The 20,524-nt window shown below is 43.9% G+C and overlaps 1 protein-coding gene across 2 annotated transcripts in view; it reads left to right on the top strand.

The window, feature by feature from the left end:
• LOC129721970 (ionotropic receptor 25a) overlaps window positions 1–20,524 on the top strand; it is a 100,618-nt gene that overhangs the window by 43,471 nt on the left and 36,623 nt on the right. Inside the window, exons 5-8 of one of the 2 annotated variants that reach the window (XM_055675113.1) lie at window positions 18,383–18,620; window positions 18,678–19,035; window positions 19,208–19,558; window positions 19,627–19,787. In XM_055675113.1, the coding sequence (XP_055531088.1) occupies window positions 18,383–18,620; window positions 18,678–19,035; window positions 19,208–19,558; window positions 19,627–19,647 (968 nt within the window). In that variant the 3' untranslated portion in view covers window positions 19,648–19,787. Of the gene's footprint in view, window positions 1–18,382; window positions 18,621–18,677; window positions 19,036–19,207; window positions 19,801–20,524 lie in introns of those variants that run through there. The other variant, XM_055675112.1, reaches the window with a different exon arrangement.

Here is a 20,524-nt window from a genome sequence, read left to right as displayed (position 1 = left end):
GTAGCAGGGCACTGGGGATTGGTGTTCGTCACGGATAAATAGTACCTGGTCGAGCCCAAAATAAAAATCCAATTAGGCCGATACAAACATCATTTTCATTTTATGTCACCCCCCCCCCCTCCTTCAAAAATGTTGAAAATTTGAAGGGGAAGAAAAAAAAGTTCATACCGTTTTGTTAATATTATTGACTTTTCGACAGCGTATATGTTTAATTTAGCAACAAACAAGTCCAGTTACAGTGAAATTGTCATCAAAAGACAAGCCAAATGATTAATAATGATAATAATGTGGTATTTTTCAACATACTTTTGCATACAAGTAGGGTTATCATTTGCTCGGGGTTAAAAATCAGGACAACTTTTTCTGATACAAATTTTAAATGAGGTGTTTACTTTTTTTGAGGTATCATTAAATAAAACACATAATTCGAGATTTACACTTCAAAATATGCCACTAATTTATTTATCCAAAGTATTTCTCGGACGATATAATTTTGCAACTTTGATTCATTAGGCGTTAGTAGATACCTAAAAAATGCAGTAACTTAAAGAGCACAATTTTTTGAACAAAACGTGATTTAAAAAAAATGTTTATCGTTGTCCTTCGATTTTTAAAGAATAACAAACTGCTCGAAATACCTTAAATGTCAATTCTCCCATATACCATACGTTTGCGAAATGTCATTTAAGACATTTCAAGCAGTTTTTTATTCTTCATTTTAAAATGGAAGGAAAACGATAAACATTTTTTTTAAAATCACGTTTTGCTCAGAAAACGCGGCTTTTTCAAATGATATATAAAAACTGATATTCAGCTTTTTACGCGCCATAATGGCGGAAGCTAAAATGCAAAGTTCGTATTGAATCATCCGCCCTTTTGACAACTCTGCTCATGTCAATTTGAAGTCTTCACGTATTTTATTAAAAAAGAAATAAATCTGGCAACAGTTGTGTTACCAATTCCTCAGAAATCCCCAAAACTGACGTAAGCAGAGAGGTTCGCATATTACGAACACGTCTCATGGCGACCGCCATTATGGTGCGAAAAAAGCTGGATAGCTTACGGACCCAAAAGTTAGATAGTTGAGGGTTGCATGAACTAGACAATTTCTTTCGACAAAATTCAACCAAAGAAAAAAAATCGTTCAAAATGAGTCCGTTACGTTCCGGAGTCAAAGTAAAAGTACTGAACAATCTTCAACAATTCTGAACATCCGGCAACATCCAGAAAAATCAGGACAAATGCTAAAATATGAAAAATAAATCAGGACGCTCCAAACATATCTCAAAATCAGGACATGTCCTGCTAAATTAGGACGGATGGTATCCCTAGTTACAAGTTACAAACGTCGTAACCTGCACATAATTTTGTATGAAAGCTATTCCTTTTTTTTTCTTCTCAGTGTTATTTATTTTTTGCCCTCCCCTTAGCTAACTTTGATAACCGTGGACATAAAAACTGTTTTAAATTTGTATCAGCCTTATCAATTATCAATCAATTAAAATCAATTATTTATTTTGTATGTATATTTATTAGGGAAATTTATTGGAAGTCGATTGGTTTAGTCTCCGCTTGGCGCATTGCATTTCAAATTTATATGGAGATTTGAATGGAATAACCAACGCTTTTGCATTTTCTATTCTAAAGAGCTCAAAGTGGCTCGAACCATAGGTTTCATGACTTCAAATGGTAGGTTTTTTGATGCCTAACAACTTGGCCGAAGACATCAAAAAGAAGGGGTGTCCAAAAAAATACTGGAGCTGTTCAAAGTTGAGTATGTCGAAATTTATGTTGCATGTCATTTTTTCTGCCAACACTGCCAGTGTACCGGCGTTAGTCAGATTTCCATCAGAAGTAATCTCTGAAACACGTTGTAGATTCTACCTACGACTAGAATATTGACCTGACTTTGTTTGTTTGATCCAAAGGTTATTTCCTACTGGCGCCGGTACATTGGTAATCATCTGCAATATAAATTTTCATTCAAATTTGAAATGCAATGCACCAAGCGGAGATAAAACCAATCGACTTCCGGTAAGTTTAGGGTTGTTTGGGACCCCAAAAGGAACAAAAAAAAACTTGGTTCTGGAAAATCGATCACTTTTCCCCACCCTAATACTTACGATTCATATAAAATGCTGAAAAGTTTTTAGTAACATCAGGTATACTAAATGTGCAAATTTGTCTGTAAAACGCAGATTTTTCGAGTTAGTTTCTTCAGATTTTTAAGTTTATATATATTTACGCAGACTTGCAATGATTTTACAATTTTATACCTCACTATTTTGTGAAACAAAAATCAACATTCAAACGTGATGAAGTATATAGTTCGAAATTGTTACCAAACGACATTTTTTTTCGATACCCGAGTAATCATTACGTAGGAGGTTTTCCGAAAAGAGTTTATTCACAAATATTGCTCACACGTTCAAACAAAAAAAAGCTTTTAAAAAAATCGGCAAACTTTCAAAACTCGAAGCTTACCAAAGGACAGAAATATTATGTTTCAGAAAATATCGTTAATTACATTGCGTGTATGGATGTTATCATAATAAGTATTTTTTAAGAAAAATGCAATACAGAATCACTGATGACGTTACCGGTGCAATAACAAAATTGTCGCTACATAAAACAGAAGTTGGTTAAGCAATTCCTCGAATTTTAAAAGAAAGCCGACTTGGACCGTAAACCCAGAAATAGCAAGTTTAATAATCGAAATACACTGGCGGGATTATTGCTGAAAGCTTATGAAATTTATTTTCTTACGTAAAATATTTTGTGTAAAGACACTGAATACAAAAAATGCTTGCGTTGAATATTTTTTCAAGTAAGGCGATACATTCAAGTTATCACAATACCTGCTACTAAAAAACGTTTTTTTCGCCTGGTTCAAATTGACAGCTCATTCTGGTTCATTTGACACTTCCATAGCTTCGTATCCGTTTCTCCCTCCCAGACTATGCTGCATGCCACCACGGGTCGGCGCGTGGCGACCGCCGAGGTCACGTTATAAGAGGGCGACCGCTGACAGTACCTAACAGCCCCGGACCAGCAGCGGGAGATTGCCTAGGGGTGGTGAGGGTCGGACACTGGGCCGCCGACTCCTCGTAAATGCCACAATCACCCGGAAGCATCTCTGACGGAGCGAGTAGTGCCGCTCACATCAACCAAATGCACTCCCTCGCCCATTGGGGCCGACACCAGTGAGGTCCCTATTATGGCAACTGGCAGCGAACGCAATGGATTCGAGTCGGATACGATAAGGAACCATGACCAAGGGCTGGCACCTGCATCGAACTCCCTTAGTAAAGTCGCGTGACAGCGGCTTGAAACGGCAAGATGGGACCCGGTGCAGGGGTCTCCGTCCCGTAAAACCTGGCAGGCCTGGTGGGAATCAGGCAGAGAAGGATCAGATGGGGGGAACTAGTCCTAGGACAAGATGCCCCTTTCCTGACTTACGCAGGCGGGGGCGTCATTGTGCTCATAAGGTGCTATGGCGACCCCCCTTACCCAGGGCCTCACTGCTTCGGCATAGATTACCATGGGACCATACAAGCGACTTCTCATTTATGGACAAGGATAGCGGCTGGAAGGGGGACCCAATTAACAAAAATGAGCCAAACCAAAAACCAAAAAGAGACGGGTGCGGAGGGGTTACCAAATCCCTTCGCACGAGGTGGCATCCAGCGGTCTCCGCAGAAGAAGGCGGAGACGGATGCGGCGAAGTCTGGAGTTGGGAAACCGGCGAATCCGTCGGTGTCCACACCAGACATCTCGGTAGACGGTCCCTTGCTAGTCAAGGCCGTCGAAAGGTGCATGGACACGCGGCCAAGAGTGGCAGCGTTGTCCGAACAACTCGACGCTATAATCGAGTTCTCGGCGAATAGGCGGAATATCGCTGGCGGCCTGAAGCAGAGCCTCCTCCTGCTTCGGGCCACTATTGATGAAGCCAGGAAGGAGCACGAAGAACTCCTAGCTCGGGTGAAGGCGGCCGAGAAAGAGGTAAGGACCAGAAGGGCGACTGCATCTAAAGAGGTGCAGACAGACGCCCCCTCGTTCGCGGCGGTTTGCTCTACAGGGCAGGTCGCTAAGCGAACGAGGCAGTCCCCGGGGGAAGCGGCCCCCGGGAATCCCAAGAAACGGTTGATTGTGCTACTCCCACGGGAGAACACACCAACCGGTTCAAGGTCCGCCGCGGAAACGGCACAAGTGGAGGCTACGGGCAACACTTGGACTACTGTAGAGGGTAGGAGGTGTCGGGAAGGTGCGACGCACCGAGACGGCGGAGTGGCCAGAGGACCGAAAAAGGCCAAAAAGGCGCGGGTGATGCCCTCATACTCAAGACGGACGGGTCGAAATACTCAGAAGTCTTGAAGAAGATGAGGGGGGAAACCCAGCTCAAGGATCTGGGGGCGGATGTGCGAAGTATCTGCCGATCTCGCACTGGCGAGATGATACTTGAGCTCCCGAAGGACGCCAACAACAAGAGGGCTACCTATAAAACGGTAGCTGAAAAGGTCCTAGGGAAGGAGGTGCAAGTGTGGGCACTCACCTCAGAGGAGACTCTCCAGCTTAAAAACCTGGACGAAATCACCGAGGGGTGCGACATTGCACAAGCCATCAAAGCGAAGTGCGGGGTGGAGGTGGCTAAGGAGTCAATCCGCCTCCGCAAAGATCCGGCGGGGACCCAGATAGCTACCTTCCGACTACCGTCAGCGGATGCTAACCTGGCCCTGAAAGAAGGCAAGTTGAAGGTCAGCTGGTCTGTATGTCCTCTGGGCATACTACAGCAACCAGACATTTGCTTCCGGTGCTTTGAGGATGGACATAAGTTGTTGCGCTAGCGACGAAGAAAAAACCTGGTATCCGAAAGTTTGAACTGCTTTATTGATTGAACGTTAAAATTTCCTGCAATTTATAACGAGGGTTGTAGTATTAATTGGTAATTTATAATTTTCACTCACGTTTCGTGGGTTTTTACTGCTAGATTGTTCGTGTTCCTAACTAGCCGTGACAATTTGCACCTGCTATTAATACGTATATAAGTTTCATTGTATATATGCTTAATTAAATTCATTTACCGTCGATTTAAGTTCTATTAGGTTAGAGCAGACACGCGCGATCGCCTAACCTCTACCACCTAAGCCCCTATAATTTTAATTTATTTTCAGTAAGTATTCGATTAGTTCTATAACTTTAATGCACCCTAACTTTTACGTACTACTAAAATTAAAAGTTAATAAATCTTTTAACACTCGCGACTGTTTTAGCCAATTTAGCACTTCTACTTATCGTATAACGTTCGATGCTGACAACGATTTTAATACAAAAAGGCTATTGCTCTGCTTCTGTTTGGCATTTCCGATAGGCCAGTGCTGCTGGTTGTTGGGTGCGTTGTCGCACGAGGGGTGCGCGCAACAGTCCCCCCAGTAGTTCTATCCTGGTCCGAACTACTCATTTTTGCACCAACATCCAGCACCGCAAGTTTCACGGCGGGTCTCTCGTACAGTCCTGAGGTCGTTTGAACTGCTGCTGATCTAACTTGACCATCCTTTGATAAATTAACAGCTACTACTCTTCCTTTCGGCCAGCAGTTTCTAGGTGAGTTTGGGTCAACAATAATCACCACGTCTCCTACAGCTATCGGTTTTACCTGATTAAACCATTTTGTGCGCCGCGAAATTGTTGGCAGATATTCGCTGATCCAACGTTTCCAGAAACGATTTGCTAATAGTTGTGACATCTTCCAGGTACGACGTAAAGCCTCAGGATTGTCATCGAACGGGTGAGAGGGTTTTGATCCATCGAAGGATCCTAACAGTAGATGGTTTGGGGTCAATGCGGGTGAAGATTCTTGATCGATCGGAATGTGCGTCAGTGGTCTACTATTAATGATATTTTCTATTTCACAGAGTGTATTTTTTAGTATCTCGTCGTTGGGAAATCGGAATGACGGATAAATTTCTGCTAGTATTTTTTTTACTGATTGGACCAGTCGCTCCCAGCAGCCACCCATGTGGGGAGAGGTAGGTGGGTTGAAGGTCCACGCAGTATTTAGGCTTATAAACTCGTTCATAATCTTTTCTTGATTCAGCGCTGTAAGGGCTTTTCTCAGCTCCTTTTCAGCTGCAACAAAATTTGTCCCGCGATCGCTTATTATCTGAATCGGTGTGCCACGACGCGCTGTAAAGTTTTTTAATGCCATTATACAGCAATCTGCATTTAACGTATAAGCCACCTCAAGATGGATTGCTCTCGTAGTTAAGCAGGTTATCAAGACGCCCCACCGCTTTTCTGTATGACGTCCCACAACGACAACAAGAGGTCCAAAGTAATCCATTCCAACATAGGAAAACGGTCGTGCAAAGGCCGCCAGGCGCGCCTTTGGGAGATTTCCCATACAGGGTGGCTGTGGTTTTGCCAAACGATATTTGCAGTATTGACATTCGCGTCGTATTCTCCAGCAGACAGCATGTGTACGGGGAACGTAGTATTTCGTGCACACTGCGTTGATGAACGTACGTTGACACTGGTGATGATAACTAGCATGAATATGTTCTAACACCAGCCGCGTTACGGTATGATCTCTTGGTAATACAACAGGATCCTTAGTGTACTCATCCACAAATTCACAATTGTCAAGGCGACCGTGGGCTCTTAGAACGCCATGTTCATCAATAAAGGGACAGATTTTATAAAGTGCGCTTCGCTTGGGTAATGGACTTCCGTTTGACTTCGAAACGGCTGCTTTCAAATATTCTATTTCCGCACCGTACACCGCTTCTTGCGCTCGCTTATAGTGATACGCCTCCGCTTCGAAGAGCTCGTCGTGCATTAGAGGGCCTAACACTAGAGTATTTTTATGCAATTCCGCTTTAAATTGACAAAGAAGCGTTTAGCATAAGCCGTCATTCGTAGTAAATCGATCCAGTTTGAGAATTTACCTGTGTCTAGACTACCGTGATTTTGTTCCGAATGGTGCAGCAGATTTGAGCGAATCTCTTCAGTTGTCGTTTCGAATTCGGACGGAGTTACTGGCCATTCCGCTTGTGACTTCCATAGAAAGGCAGGCCCTTGAAACCAACGACTACTGCTGCTCAAGTCGGGTAGACGTTGCCATTTGGTGCCCTCGTCTGCCACATTCAACTTACTCGGCACCCACCGCCATTCGGAGAGATTAGTTGATTCAAGTAGCTCACCAACACGGTAAGCGACAAATTGTGAGTAGCGGCGGTGATCTGAATGAAGCCAACACATGACATCGCGAGCATCAGTCCAAAGTAGCGACGTGTTATTTTGATTGTGTGACTTTCTTGTAAACTATTGGCGAGCCGTGTTCCAACGACTGCTGCTTGAAGCTCAAGACGAGGAATAGATACGAACTTCAGTGGTGCTACGCGTGTTTTGGCGCTTAACAGAGCACAGTGAATGCGGTTATTTTCTTCAAATCGCAGGTGTGAGACAGCCGCGAATCCAGTTTCGCTGGCGTCAGTGAAGGTATGTAGCTCTTCTTTTCCTGATCCTGAACACTGTGGGGAGCCGTACCACCTGGGAATCCCTATTGATTCCACTTGTGGTAGCAACCGTAGCCATATTCTCCATTTTTGGAGTTGCTTTTCTCCAATCGGTTCATCCCATTCTGTCCCGGTACGCCAAATTTCTTGCAAAAGTGTTTTGAGAAACATCAAATAATTCGCAATTAGTCCTAAAGGATCGTAAACACACATAAGCGTGCGTAAAATTTCTCGTTTGGTGGGATGTTTGTGCCCGTGAAGCAAGTCATAATTTCGATCCGTAGAAAGTTTGAACTGAAAAACATCGTTAGAGGTATCCCACCACAATCCCAATACCTTTTCGAAACCGAGCTGCGTATCCATATCGAGACATTTTTTCAGCCGAGGCGCCGACCTTCAGAGCCTGTAACACGGTTGGTGAATTGGATATCCAATTTCTCATTTCGAATCCTCCTTGTTGGTGCACGTAGCGCACTCCTTTAGCCAGTGCAATAGCTTCAGCTTCTGTATCTACGCTAGCGAGCATATCATCCACATAGTGTCGCCGTCGAATTGCGTCTACCGCCAATGGATAATTCTTTTCGAACCGAGTCGCATTTTCGTTCATAATGAACTGAGCAGTGCCAGGGGAACACGTTGCCCCGAAGGTCATGACTCTCATAGCATATTCGCAAGGAGTTTTTTCTGTCTGTCCATCACACCATAGGAAGCGTTGGCAATGCTGATCGCTATCATTTATTAATACCTGGTGGTACATTTCGCGGATGTCACCGCTTATAGCCACCCGTCGCTCGCGAAATTTGTACAGCACTGATGGCAAGGATGTCAATAAATCTGGTCCTTTTAGAAGGACTGAGTTAAGCGAAATGCCCGAGACTGTTGCGGCCGCGTCCCACACAATTCGCATTTTTCCCGGTTTGTTTGGATTAAAGACCGGGAATATAGGTAAATACCACACACGATCCAACGGCGCTGTGATTTCATTAGGTGAGAGCTTACGGATATAACCTTTTTTTAAGTAGTCGGCTATTTTGTCTTGTAGTGCTTTTGCCAACTGAGGTTCACGACGCATCTTTTTCATAAGACAGGCATGCCTTTGTAAGGCCATAGGTTTACTGTTGGGAAGTCGTGTATCATCAAACTTCCACAGAAGCCCTGTTTGATAGCGCCCATCTTGGTAGGTTGTCGTAGTACGAAGAATGTTCATTGCGCGGTTGTCAGCGTTGGACGTAGGAAGAATGTTTGGTTTAGAGATTCCAAGGCTTTCAAGAGCAAAATATTTTTTTACCGCGACGTTAAGGTTGCCATCACTACTATTATTCTCACCATAGGATTGCGCACAGATGTGATAACTATACGGGGCAGTTTTTTCTTTCGCTTTAGTGAATGCTAGACAAGTTCCGTATACCAGCCATCCCAACCTCGTTTTGGCGGCAATTGGTTCGTGTTCTTTACCTTCCCGGTATTTTAACGGGTGTATGATTCGAATGTTGTCCATACCTATCAGAATGCGAGGTCGTACATTGGTGTACGAGTCTACGGGTATTCCTCGGGTAGATGGCTGTGGCTTGCCGACAATTTTTCAATCGATAAGGATTGGGCGGGTAGCTTTAGCTCTTTCACTGTATAAACGTCAGTAAGACGACGTTTGCTTTTCTGATTCCTTATTTCTGATACATTTACCTCTACTCTTTTTGCTAACTCTTCGTAGCGACAAGTGTCAGCAGTCCATCTGAGGCATAATGGGTGCTTTTCCCCCTTTAACTTGAGCTCAGCCGCTAAACTTTCTTCGATCAAAGTCAGCGAGGATCCACAGTCTAGAAATGCGTGCGTATTTACGGAAAATCCGTTGTTGTGTAGCGTCACGGGAATATATTTAAAGAGAACTGATTTTATATCACCCTGATGAGTGTTACATGAGTATTCATATTCATTAGCCTCTGTGAATCTATTCACTGGGGCTTGTCCTGCGCTCATTTCAGAATTTCTCGTGACGAAATCACTCCTACCGTCATTGTGCAACAACGGATGGTGCTTGTAGTGGCAACCATTTTTACCGCACGACTTAGTAGATCTGCACTGACCTCTGTGTACACCCAAACAGCGCCGACACAGCTTATGAAAACGCAAGGCATCCCACCGTGATGAGTATCCAAGAGCTAGGAATTTTTGACACTTATTCACTGCATCACATTTCCCGGCGCAAATGACGCACTTCATATCATCATCGAAGTCGTTGCTCGAGTTTCCCAAATGCGTGTTAAGAAAACCATCGTCCTTTCGACCACGCCAAGGTTTACCAGCTGCCCCAGCAATCGATGAAAGCGAGACCACGCTGGCTGCTTCAGCTAATTTATATAGCCATTCACTGAAATCCAACAACGAGGCTTGCTGCAACCCTAAACGAAATGTTGCCCAGTTTAGTTGTATCATTGGCGGCAGTCGATCAACTAACCCTTGCAAAACCGAAATATTGCGTAGGTGTTCCTCCATGTTGCTGGCTTGCATTGTAGCAACCAGGTTCCGAACACCGAGCGCAAAATCTTTGATGGAAGTTAAATTTTCCGCTGTGGGGTCAGGAATTTTATTCACCTCCTGAATCAGAGAATTGATAATAATCTCTGGGCGACCAAACAGCATCTTTAGCGTGGATATGACACGATCTAGGTTAGCCGGATGCAGGAGCTGGCATCTAACAGCCTCTAACGCCGTACCTCGTAGACATTGTTGCAATCTGACCATATTTTCCTCTGGTGTATAACCACACATTCGAGTGGTATTTTCATAGGTTGCAACGAATAGCGGCCATTCGCCAGGTGCGCCGCTGAATATGGGTAGCTCTTTCGCGACCGCTTGGCGTGCGGCAATTTGACTATTATTGAGCAGGGCTTCGTTCATCAAAACACTATACCTTGGCCCGCGTCCGGTACGGTCAAAGGGTAAAGGCGACGATTGATGCCGAGGTATTTTTAATGCAGGATTAGCGGTTTGTGATCCTGCCTCTCTCGATTGTGACGAGTGGCCCATCGTCATCATGAGCGCGTACTTCTTTTGTAAGAATTTACGCTCTAGCTCGTATTCTTCTTCTAGCATTTGTAATTGTAGCTCTGGCGACAGCTCTGTGCCAGCTCTTGGTATTGAGTCCACAAAATCATCTTGCTCATCATTATCGCTATCTATCGGTGCTGTTGGAGTAACTGGCAGTTCGGAAGCTTGCATCGATGCAGAGGCACTTTTAGCCTTTGTGCATGCTTCGCAGCCCCATGCTTTGTTAGCGATATCGTCCGATACATTTACGCAGTTATAATGGTGCCATTTGTTGCACTCGTCGCAACTAACCATTCTGCTATCATCGGGTGCTTGGCACAGCGGACAGCTTTGTTCCGGGATGGCGGGCTTGACTTTTTTATTCGCAGGCATTTCACTTGGGCAAGGGAAACGAAATTTTAAGATGTTGCGCTAGCGACGAAGAAAAAAACCTGCTATCCGAAAGTTTGAACTGCTTTATTGATTGAACGTTAAAATTTCCTGCAATTTATAACGAGGGTTGTAGTATTAATTGGTAATTTATAATTTTCACTCACGTTTCGTGGGTTTTTACTGCTAGATTGTTCGTGTTCCTAACTAGCCGTGACAATTTGCACCTGCTATTAATACGTATATAAGTTTCATTGTATATATGCTTAATTAAATTCATTTACCGTAGATTTAAGTTCTATTAGGTTAGAGCAGACACGCGCGATCGCCTAACCTCTACCACCTAAGCCCCTATAATTTTAATTTATTTTCAGTAAGTATTCGATTAGTTCTGTAACTTTAATGCACCCTACCTTTTACGTACTACTAAAATTAAAAGTTAATAAATCTTTTAACACTCGCGACTGTTTTAGCCAATTTAGCACCTCTACTTATCGTATCACGTTCGATGCTGACAACGATTTCAATACAAAAAGGCTATTGCTCTGCTTCTATTTGGCATTTCCGATAGGCCAGTGCTGCTGGTTGTTGGGTGCGTTGTCGCACGAGGGGTGCGCGCAACATAAGTCCTGGACCTGCAAGGGGCTCGATAGGAGCCAGTTGTGCAGGCGATGTGGAGGTGCAGGCCATAAAGCGAAGGACTGTGGGGAGTCTCCCAAGTGTATGGTATGTTCCGGGAAACGGGACGCCAAACACTTCATGGGAGGCCCCAGGTGCCCAGCCGGTAAGCCGGCTGCGAAACCACGGGCGTAAGGGTGACGCAACTGAACCTGAACCATTGCTTCGCGGCTCAGCAGCTGCTACACCAAGCAGCCACTGAGTCGTCGAACATCGCCATCATATCGGACCCCTACCGCATCCCTCCCGGAAACGGTAACCGGGTTGCGGATAAGTCCAATATGGCGGCCATATGTACGACGGGCAAGTTCCCGGTTCAGGAGGTTGTCTCAACCTCAGAAGAAGGGTACCTAGTTGCTAAGGGGAACGGAGTGTTCTACTGCAGTTGCTATGCTCCGCCACGTTGGTCTACCGAAAGGTTCACCCTGATGGTCGATCTCCTATCCATGGAGCTAACGGGCCTAACGCCGTTGGAGGTGGCGGGCGACTTCAACGCTTGGGCTGTTGAGTGGGGAAGTCGCTCTACGAACCAGAGGGGCCAGATCTTGTTGAAGGCTTTGGCAAAGCTCAACCTAGATCTGGCCAACGTTGGGAACAAAAGTACATTTAGCAGAAATGGCGCGGAGTCGATCATCGACGTGACGTTCTCCAGCCCAGGACTGATCAAGAACTAGAGGGTAGACGATGGCTACACTAATAGCGACCACCAGGCGGTCTGTTATAGCGTAGACAACAACGAGAGGCGGCAAGTGACGAGTAGGGCCAACACTCCGTTCGCCCGCGGGTGGAAGACATCGCATTTTGATGCCGAGGTATTTGAAGAGGCAATTAGACGAGAGCGCGAGGGGGGCAGTCGGCTTCGCCCGACGCCTGACCAACTAGTTGCTATGCTATCTCGGGCGTGCGACGCCACCATGCCTAGGACTCGCCAACCTAGGAATGGGAAGCCACCGGTCTACTGGTGGACTGACGAGATAGCGGACCTTCGCAGTGCGTGCCTCCGTGCGAGACGGAGGATGCAGCGTGCGCGAACAGACGAACAGAGGACAGAGCGCTGCGCAGCATTCAGTTCTGCCAGATCGACGCTGAAGAGTGCGATTAAGGCCAGCAAGAGGGCCTGTTTCGATAGGCTATGCGCGAGTGCCAATACGAACCCGTGGGGTGATGCCTACAGGATCGTAATGGCCAAGACTAAAGGCGCGCTGGCGCCTACAAAGCGATCACCAGCGATGCTGGAGCGAATCATCGAGGGACTCTTTCCGCGCCACGAGCCAAGTCCTTGGCCTCCGGCGGTCGAGTCCCACGTCCGACGTTCCTACGTATCTCAGACACAGACCAGGGATGGTCGGCCAACCTGCCGAGCATCCAACCCGTGAGCGACGACAGCCGTGTCGAGGTTCAGGAGGAGGCAAGGGTTATGAATGAGGAACTCATCGTGATCGCCAACTCTCTAAAGGTGAGCAAGGCACCGGGACCGGATGGCCTCCCTAATCTGGCAATCAGGCTGGCGATGAAAACGGCCCCCGGGCTGTTTCGAGTAGTCATGCAGAGGTGCCTGGATGACTGCCTCTTTCCGGGTAGGTGGAAGCGGCAGAAATTGGTCCTTCTACCGAAGGCTGGGAAACCACCAGGTGACCCATCGGCATATAGGCCTATCTGCCTGCTAGACACGACGGGCAAGGTGCTTGAGAGGATTATCCTCAACAGACTGGTGAGGTACACAGAGGGTGTAAACGGTCTGGCAAGCAACCAGTTCGGCTTCCGGAAGGGCAGCTCCACGCTGGATGCCATCGCCTCCGTCACCAAGACGGCGGAGATAGCACTCTAGCGCAAGAGAAGGGGAATACGCTATTGCGCAATCGTCACGCTTGACGTGAAGAATGCGTTCAATAGCGCCAGTTGGGACTCCATAGCGCTCGCGCTCAGGAGCATCCACGTACCGGTGTCGTTGTACAAGATTCTGGAAAACTACTAACAGAATCGAGTACTGGTTTACAACACAGAGGAGGGTCAGAAGTGCGTCCCAATAACCGCCAGGGTTCCGCAAGGTTCAATCCTGGGTCCGGTGTTGTGGAACGTCATGTATGACGCGGTGTTGAAACTAAAGTTACCTGTAGGGGTTGTGATCGTCGGCTTTGCAGACGACATAACGCTAGAGGTTTACGGCGAGTCGATCGAAGAGGTCGAGTTGACGGCTGCGCATTGCATAAGGAAGGTCGAGGACTGGATGCGCTCCAGGAAACTGGAGCTCGCGCACCATAAGACGGAGGTCACGGTTGTGAACAACCGTAAATCAGAGCAACAGGCGGTGGTCAGAGTCGGAGACTGTACCATCACCTCAAAGCGATCGTTGAAGCTCTTGGGGGTTATGGTCGACGATAAGCTCACGTTCGGGAGCCACGTCGACTATGCCTGTAAGAGGGCCACATCGGCTATTGCAGCACTATCTCGTATGATGTCCAATAGCTCAGCGGTCTATGGCAGCAAGCGAAGACTTCTTGCCAGTGTGGTTTCGTCCATACTTAGGTATGGCGGGCCAGTATGGTCCAGAGCGCTAGGTACTAACAGTTACCGCGGTAAACTGGAAAGTACCTACAGGCTCATGTGCCTGAGAGTTGTGAGTGCGTATCGTACGGTGTCATACGATGCAATCTGTGTCTTGTCCGGCATGATGCCTATCAGCATCGCCATCAAGGAGGACAGAGAGTGTTTCGACCACCGTGACACAAGGGGCATACGAGGCACCAGAAGATCATTCTCGATGCTACGTTGGCAGAGGGAATGGTCTAATTCCACTCCAGTCTACCAGTATCCAGGTAGTTAGCTAGGAGGTTATAAGAGTAAAGAGGGTGCATCACGCACAAAAGCCACTTCCCGACGTAATACTTAACCGTCGTTCCGGGAAGACCAGGGCTGGAGACTGGAAGGGTTTTAGTGGGTCGGGACAGGGACCAGTAGGTGTCTGGGGGAGTGTAACTACCCAAGCATCTCTCCCCTAGTCTCATCCCACACCCTGAGTTCTCTTCTCAGGTGTCTGTTTGCAGATTTCCCCGCCACCTTTGAAAAAAAAAGACTATGCTAAACACCTAGGCTTGAAAAGTTTATAATTATATTCTCATAATGAACGAAAATCGAATTACCCGTACCCGACCCGTACCCGACCAGTTGAAAATATTTCAAACCCGTACCCGACCCGAACCCGAAGCCTTGGCTTTTAATTTACCCGTACCCGACCCGAACCCGAAAAATATTTTTTGGCGTTACCCGAAACCCGACCCGAATCCGTCGGGTACGGGTACCGGGTAAAAATACCCGTACCCCACTATCTCTATCGGGTAGCCAGTTAGGCTACGGTTATATCTGTGGCACTATCACATAACAATGGCAAAAATCTAAAATAGTACTTTTTTGATTAGTTTCTGCTAATTATAACTTTATATATTATCTCACTTTTTTAACTATTTGACACTCCGTATAATTGCGAGTCTTCTGACTTTAAACGGATTAATAGTACATTTGCGATCTTCACTATCTTAAAGGTATCACAGGAATGAAGTCCCTAATATCAGGTTCTTACCATCGAACCTATTTAACTGAGACTCCGAACGCATTCCCAGACGTTTCATGCTCAGATTGGGCAATGTTGCAAGAAAAATGTTGCGTTAACTCCTACATTTTCAACTTTAAACTAGTAGAACTTTATTTATAGTGAAGACTTAAATCTTCAAAAGAATTAGTCCGCAAGGAGACTAATCTATAGGAGTTACCATTGCAGCTATATTTGTTTTTATAATTTTAGTTTCAATACCTGCCGCTCTACTTTCGGTATCGCTGCAATCATCAAAGGGTTTCATCATTAAAGGGTTACGCAGTAAAGGCTCAAACACAATGGATACGTTGTGGCTGCGTTTGCGGATATGACAGTTAGCCCATACATTTTCTGTCAAATTAACGTCAACGCAACACAAACGTACCCATTGTGCTTGGGTATTAACAACTGACTCTTCTCCGCGTGATGAGACATTCCTTTCAATCGTAAAAATAACACCTGCACAGCAGTGTGGGTAATTGTTGGTGTTGAGCAAAATAATTGGCGATATTGGAATGTGATACGATTATAGATTCTGGAACAGTACCACCTTTCCAGTAGTTCAATTGGTTAAAACACCAAGACGGAAATAGAGAGAATGCGTGTTCAAGTCCGATGCGGTGTACTTTTCCAAGTCTGTATCATTTTTTCAGTTCGCTCATTTTTCGCTTCCCCAGCTGCACCAACTGAACCTTTAATGAAATTTAATGTTGACGGGTAAAAGTCATTGAAAAAATAAAAATTAGTTTGACCAAATTATCATCCGCAACGTTGTTGAATACACTATGCCGATCAAACAAATCGTTTAGACGCTATAAATATTTTTTTAAATTAACAAACACTCGACACAAAAGATAATCGAAAACTTGATGTCCCGGATTTTGTGCTGACATAGCAAAGCAAAGCCTTGGTGCTACATTCCGTATCGGAATTCGACCTTCTGTTTTACTATACACAGACTTCGCAGCCGGCTGTTGAAGTGTACAGGACAATTGCGTGGCTAGCGCTACGATCCTACTAACACTAACAGTCTCTCCCGAGCAGGGCCTCGAACATACGACGACTGGCTTGTTAGGCCAGCATCGTACCTCGAGACCAGCTGGGAGATAAAACTAGCTTATTTCTTGAGTGTCTGTTAGTGCCAAAACATATTTTTAGCGTCTAAATGGTTTGTTTGATCGGAGGGGAGCTGGTAGCCACAAGCTTACAGAGTCCGCTTTGATAAGCAGATGGTCATGAGTTCGAATTTTGTTTAGAAGCAGGCAATTTTTGATTATTAAAGAATTTAAGCCTTAGAGCTGAATGACCCCTCAGGTTAAAGGCTCTATAATAAAAATCAATCAATCAAAAAAAGAATTTAAGCATGGGTTTATTCTCAGGCTCCACCTGATCCAAATCACCACTGCCACCACCCATACACTTGGTCTGAATCCGATTGCTTTCTTACCTAGAGCTCGAAAAAAAAGTTTCTTATCGTAAATTAAGCCGATACAAATTTCATTTTCATTTTATGTCACCCCCCCTCCAAAAATGTTGAAAATTGGAAGGGGAAGAAAAAAAAAGTTCAAGCGGTTTTGTTAATATTGTTGACTTTTCGACAGCGTTATGCTTAATTTAGCAACAAACAAGTCCAGTGACAGTGAAAGTGACATCAAATGCAAGCCAAATGATTAATAATGATAATAATGTGAAATTTTTAACACACTTTTGCATGCAAGTTACAAACGTCGTAACTTGCACACAATTTTTCATGAAAGCTATTCCTTTATTTTCTTCTCAGTGTTATTTATTTTTTGCCCTCCCCTTAGCTAACTTTGATAACCTTGGACATAAAAACTATTCAAAATTGTATCAGCCTTAGTCCCAAGTACTTAACCTTGTCAGACCAACTTAAAATAACCCCATTCATCTTGACGTTATTATTGTTTGGCATTGGCTCGAGAAAAGAAGCCCTAGTTTTATGAGGAAAAATTATCAATTGGGTTTTAGAAGCGGTTGGCGAGATTTTCTGCTGTTGCAAGTAGGAAGAGAAAATATCTAAACTTCTAAAATCGACTGCATATGACACGAAGACTTTTTCCTTTTACGGAAATGCTTGTGTCATCGCAGAACAATGAATTTGTGCATCCTGGAGGTAAATCAGGAAGATCTGAAGTAAATATGTTGTACAGGACTAGACCCAAGACTGAACCTTGAAGCACACTTGCTCTGACGGAAACTAACTTTCCTTTCCTTCCTACCTTTGACGTTTTGGATCGGCAGGCGTCGGTACTGATCAGCAAGCAAGGATCATTTGAGATGCACATCGAATAGCTAATTCCCAAGCAATGATTAATATATTCGATGTGAAATTCCGGCCGATTCTGGTCAGTAACGAAGTGGCATCCGGTGGTGATCAATCAAGGTCAAGCTCTAAATGGTTTGTTTGATCGGTATAGTGTCTTTGGCATAGCTAAATCGAGATTTTTATGTTTTAACCGGTTCTGGCCAAAAATGTAATCCCCTCCCCACAAAAGGGGGAGGGTCATGTAAAGACTAACAATTTGTCTTTATACGACCCTATCCTTGAGTATCTTTGAGTATCGTTTACATTTTTTGACTACCACATTAAGATATAAGCGCATCCAAAAATATTCTACATAGGGTATCGAACGTCTTCGTCAGTGGTATTTTCGGCCCCCTTTTGTGGGGGAGGGGATTACATTTTTGGCCAGAACCGGTTAAAACAAGAAAACGATACTACTTAATATTATTTTGCTTTGTAAAATATATTAAAACCATGCCAAAACTGTTTTCGTAGAACCACCGTTTTGAGGTCAGTTTTTCTCCGATCTGTTGTTTTTTAAAAGATGGGTAAGAAAATGCTATTATGTGGACAAACTCTTAGAATCTTGATAACTGGCTTCAAAGTAAAGCAAGCAATTTCTCAAAAAATTAAAATGGCGTCATTGTTGCCATTGGTAGGTCCAAACTCGAGGAGATTTGGTTTTGCATCAAAATACATCAAAAAATCATACATAGAAGCCAAGGCCGAAAAAAAACTTTTTTCGATATTTCAGTTTTGGTAAGAAATTTCTTCTCATTCCCGGAAAATGGAACTTTTCATTTTACCAAACATCTATAATTAAATAATAGGTTATCGAGAACTTATTTACCTATACTGTTTTTTTTTTTCTAATTACAGAATCATCCAAACGAGAATTTTTTGAAAGAAACTTTGCATGGCATGCAATTACACAATTCCAAGGAGAACTATCAAGCAATATTGAAAATGCTACCATTATGCTGTTACGACCAGTATCGGATAGCAAAAGTAAAGATCGTTTGGGCGTGATTAGAACAACGTATAATATGAAACAAGAACCGCAAATTACTACAGTATTTTATTTTGATCTTGCGTTACGCACGTTCTTAGCTATTAAGTGAGGAATACTGAAAACATGTAAACTCAATTTTGTATCTGAAATTTTTTTATTTAGGAATATTCTTCAAGTTGGAGCTTGGCCACCGAATATGAAATATTTGACTTGCGATGAATACGATGGGACTAACACACCAAATCATACCATCGATCTGAAATCGGCCTTCGTTGAAGTTACAGAGCCCACAACTTATGGCTCGTTCGAGTTTCCGAAAGGAAAGTCATCGTTTAATGGTCACAGTTACATGAAATTCGATATGGATATAAGTGCTGTAACCATTCGCGGTGGAGCCTCAGTTAGTACCAAAAATTTAGGAAAATGGGAAGCAAGCCTCGATAATATGATTCATGTTGTTAGCGAAGATGAAATGAAAAATTTGACGGCGGATACTGTGTATCGGGTTTATACTGTTGTTGTAAGTAACAGTTTGAAATCACACGAAAAAATCTAATGCTGAATGTAATAAATGACTACCAGCACAACGCCAAAAACAGTGTGCTGTCTTGTGTGTCAAACATTTACATTTAGCTAACGGACTTTACACTATATTTGAATTGCACATTTAAAATACATGTGTGTTTTTACAGCAAGAACCGTTTATAATCAGAGACTCAACGGCACCCAAAGGATTCAAAGGTTATTGTATAGATTTGTTGGATGAAATCTCTAAAATTGTGAAGTTTGATTATGAAATAAGAGAAGTTGAAGATGGAAAATTTGGCAACATGAATGAAAAAGGAGAATGGAACGGAATAGTACGCAAACTAATCGACAAGCAGGCGGATATCGGTTTAGGCTCAATGTCAGTTATGGCTGAACGTGAGACAGTTATTGATTTCACTGTACCGTATTACGATTTAGTTGGAATCTCTATAATGATGCAATTACCAAGCACACCCAGTTCGTTATTCAAGTTTCTTACAGTGTTAGAAACCAATGTATGGTTGTGCATATTAGCAGCTTATTTTTTCACAAGCTTCCTCATGTGGATTTTTGATCGTTATAGTCCATACAGCTACCAAAATAATCGCGAAAAATATAAAAATGATGATGAAAAACGTGAATTCAACATAAAAGAATGTCTCTGGTTTTGTATGACTTCTCTTACACCACAAGGAGGAGGAGAGGCTCCTAAAAACCTTTCCGGCCGACTGGTAGCTGCAACATGGTGGCTTTTCGGGTGAGTAGAGTCAATATCTATTTCGTCATAATAAATTGGTTAACTCGAACTTTTCCTTGCAATTCTTCAGCGTTGAAGCTTCTTTACAACAGGTTTAGCTTCCCGGTATCTCTCTCGCATCTGACGCGTCATCCGGTTTGCTGCTCCTAACGCGTTAGGGTAGGCCAGGTTCTTTTCCTCCATCCCTTCTTGACACTCAACGTCTAACTACCCACTACGCGTGGTTACTACTTCTATGCCTATCAACCCCGTTTTTTGTTCCATATACTTGTGACGAAATCACATATTTTTAAAGTGCCCAAACTAGTTTTTAGACGGAATTCGAAAAAAATCACAATGAAGCATTAAAAACATTTTTTAGATTCTTATTGAAGCTTTTTAGAGGTTCAACTGAAGACCGTTTGAAGGCGACACTGGGCACTAGAGGGTTAAAAAAAATGTTTGAATGAATTTGTGGCACAGAACTTTATTTGCAGATTTTTTGCTGCTTCTGAAAAATTTACTGGATGACATATAGATCACTTTGTTCCACAACGGCTCAATCGCACGTGAAATTCGAAATAGAAACTTTTCATTGGTTTTCACTTTCAAGTAATGAAGTAATAATGAAAACTAACGGAAATTTTCTAATAAATTGTCCATTCAACAACAAAAAAAAAACGCACGCTTAGCCTTGGGGCTAATAGCGGTCTCGATCAACTAGATTAGTTGAGAGAATTCGTTA

The sequence above is a fragment of the Wyeomyia smithii genome, chromosome 2, assembly GCF_029784165.1.
Source record: "Wyeomyia smithii strain HCP4-BCI-WySm-NY-G18 chromosome 2, ASM2978416v1, whole genome shotgun sequence".
Lineage (NCBI taxonomy): Eukaryota > Metazoa > Arthropoda > Insecta > Diptera > Culicidae > Wyeomyia > Wyeomyia smithii.
Note: the sequence above shows the minus strand (reverse complement) of the source record. Positions and strands in the feature narration are given on the sequence as shown.